Source organism: Otolemur garnettii, unplaced genomic scaffold, assembly GCF_000181295.1.
Source record: "Otolemur garnettii isolate 467f Iridium unplaced genomic scaffold, OtoGar3 scaffold00182, whole genome shotgun sequence".
In the NCBI taxonomy this organism is placed as follows: domain Eukaryota; kingdom Metazoa; phylum Chordata; class Mammalia; order Primates; family Galagidae; genus Otolemur; species Otolemur garnettii.
In genome coordinates, this window is record NW_003852577.1 from 2,559,196 (window position 1) to 2,561,698 (window position 2,503).

A 2,503-nucleotide genomic window follows, 5' to 3' on the forward strand; every position below is an offset into this window, starting at 1 on the left:
TTTTTTGAGACAAAGCCTCAAGCTGTCCCCCTGGGTAGAGTGCCGTGGCATCACAGCTCACAGCAACCTCCAACTCCTGGGCTCAAGCGAGTCTCCTGCCTAGCCTCCCAAGTAGCTGGGACCACAGGCGCCTGCCACAACGCTGGCTATTTTTTGGTTGCAGCCATCATTGTTTTTGGCGGGCCTGGGCTGGATTCAAACCCACCACCTTAGGTGTATATGGCTGGCTGGCACCTTAGCCACTTGAGCCACAGGCGCCGAGCCGAGGTCTCAGGTCTTGAGTGGCACAGACACAGCAGGTGAAAAACAGGCAGCATTAGCCTGTGGCAACAAGGAGCCCAGTAGCAGTCACCTCTGACAATGGGCACTGGACAGGAGGGCCCAGGGAATGCAGGAGATGTCCTCAGTCTCCGTGTGGATGCCAGGACACAGTGTGTGCATGTGTGAGATCTCCCCTGGCTGTACATATCACGCATCACTGTGCACGTTTCACACCTCAGTAAAAAAGAAAAAGGGAAGGAAATTGGCATTTAGTGAGTCTTTGCTGTATGAGAGGCACTGATTGGGTCTGCTTTTTAAAACTCCATTCATTTAATGGCACCTGTCCATCTCCAGCACTAGCCAGGCACCAAGGACCCGGCAGTAAACATGAGTTAGGTGCAGTCCCTGCCAGGTGACACGCAGTGCAGGACCCAGGAACAAAGAGTCATACATAAAGAAGAAAGTGGCCACAGTGACAAACGATGCTGTGAGTGTGCAGGAGGGCTATGTCCTAATCAGGGCAAGGTCAGAGTAGGTTCCATGAGGAACTAAAGTTTAAGCAAAGCTCTCAGCTGGGCAAGATGGCTCATACCTGTAATCCCAGCGCTCTGGGAGGCCGAGGCAGGTGGATTGCTCAAACTCACAGGTTCAAGACCAGCCTGAGCCAGAGTGAGACCCCATCTCTAAAAATAGTCCCAGCTACTCAGGAGGCTGAGGTGAGAGAATAGATTGAGCCCAAAAGTTTGAGGTTTCTGTGAGCTGTGACATCATTGCACTTTGGGGTCAACAAAGTGAGACTCTGTCTCAAGAAAGAAAGGAAAAGAAAGGAAAGAAAAGAAAAGAAAGAAGAGATCTCAAGGATGAAGAGGAAATAGCCAGCCGAGGACGGGGGTTAGGGGTGAAGAGGGCCTTATGCAAAGGGGAGGACTGTGAGGGTCGTATGGCAGACAGAGGTGTGGCGCCTTGAGACAGAGGGCAGGGGTGGCACAGGGCACTGCTGGAAGGCTCAGAACTGCTGGTTCACAGATAGGGAAACCAGGGTTCCGAGGGGTGAGGTGGCTGCCCCACAATGCTGGTCATGCAGCTGGGTCAGCAGCCAGCTTTGGCTCCTCTGCCTGCTGAGACAGAATGTGTGTGGGAAGGTGAGCAGGCTCCAGGGCTCCAGGCAGAAGCAGAGGTCAGGTTGCTGCCACCTGCCCCAGGATACTCCTCACGTTCCTGATCTCTCAGCTCCACAGGGCCTGTGGATAGGATGGCCATGGGGTCCTGCCCTGAAGAGCAGTACTGGGACCCTCTGGTGCGAACCTGCATCTCCTGCAAACCGACCTGCAGCCATCGGAACCAGCACACCTGTACAGCCTTCTGCAGTGAGTTCTGGGGCCCGAGCCCAGTGGACAGCTGGATTGTCCCCTTTCCCCCAGAGCCACCTCTGGCCCCACTGCAGTCAGGTAGCTAAGGAGGGGCCACACTGCTTGTGCTCTGGCCACACTGCTCCCTATCAGTTTCTCGAACATGCTGATCCTTTCCTGCCTCAGGCCCTTTGCACATGCCTTTCCCTCTGCCTGGAATGCATTTCCTCCATTTATCCTTCCTTAGCTTCCTCTTCCCCAACCTGAAGGGGAAGTCTTAGCCCAAATGTCAGAGGTCTTCTCTGACTACCCAGCAGAAATGAGGCCCTCTTTTGCCACTGTTGTTTCTTTCTTTTGAAATATTTTATTATAGAAATTATCAAACACATACATGGACAGAATAGCACAGTATCCCTGTGTACCCATCATCTACTTAAAAAAATCATAAAAGTTCTGCCTTTAATTTCCCAACCAGTTATTTTTGGCTTGGGTATTTTAAAGCAAATCCAAAATCTCAGACAATTTTGCCTGTAAATACTAGCTCATGAGTCTCTAATACATAGGACCCGAACATAACCTTGATTTTTACCACCCCAGTAGTAATTCCTTAACATAATCTACTCAGGCCATATCCAGCTTGATTGTCTTCAAAAATATCTGCTGCTGGGTATTCTTTTTTATAATTTGTTCTTTTCCATGATAGTACTTGCCACAATCTGCTTTTATGCTCTTTCGTGTGTATTTGTTTTGTGTCCAACTCAACCACTGGAGTGTGCCCTCCCTGGAGGCATGGCCAGGTGCAGGACTGGGTCTTAGCAGCACTAAGAGAGGCAAGTGGCTTATCCAAGGTCACACAGATAAAGGTAGAAACATCAAGATTTTTTTTTTTTTTT

General features: G+C 50.5%; 1 protein-coding gene across 1 annotated transcript in view; it reads left to right on the plus strand.

Annotated features, from left to right (window-relative positions):
• The window catches only part of TNFRSF13B (TNF receptor superfamily member 13B), a 32,795-nt gene that overhangs the window by 20,539 nt on the left and 9,753 nt on the right, over positions 1-2,503 (plus strand). The window contains exon 3 of the mRNA XM_003800732.2: positions 1,492-1,628. Coding sequence (XP_003800780.1) covers positions 1,514-1,628 — 115 coding nt within the window. The 5' untranslated portion in view covers positions 1,492-1,513. The remainder of the gene's footprint in view (positions 1-1,491; positions 1,629-2,503) is intronic.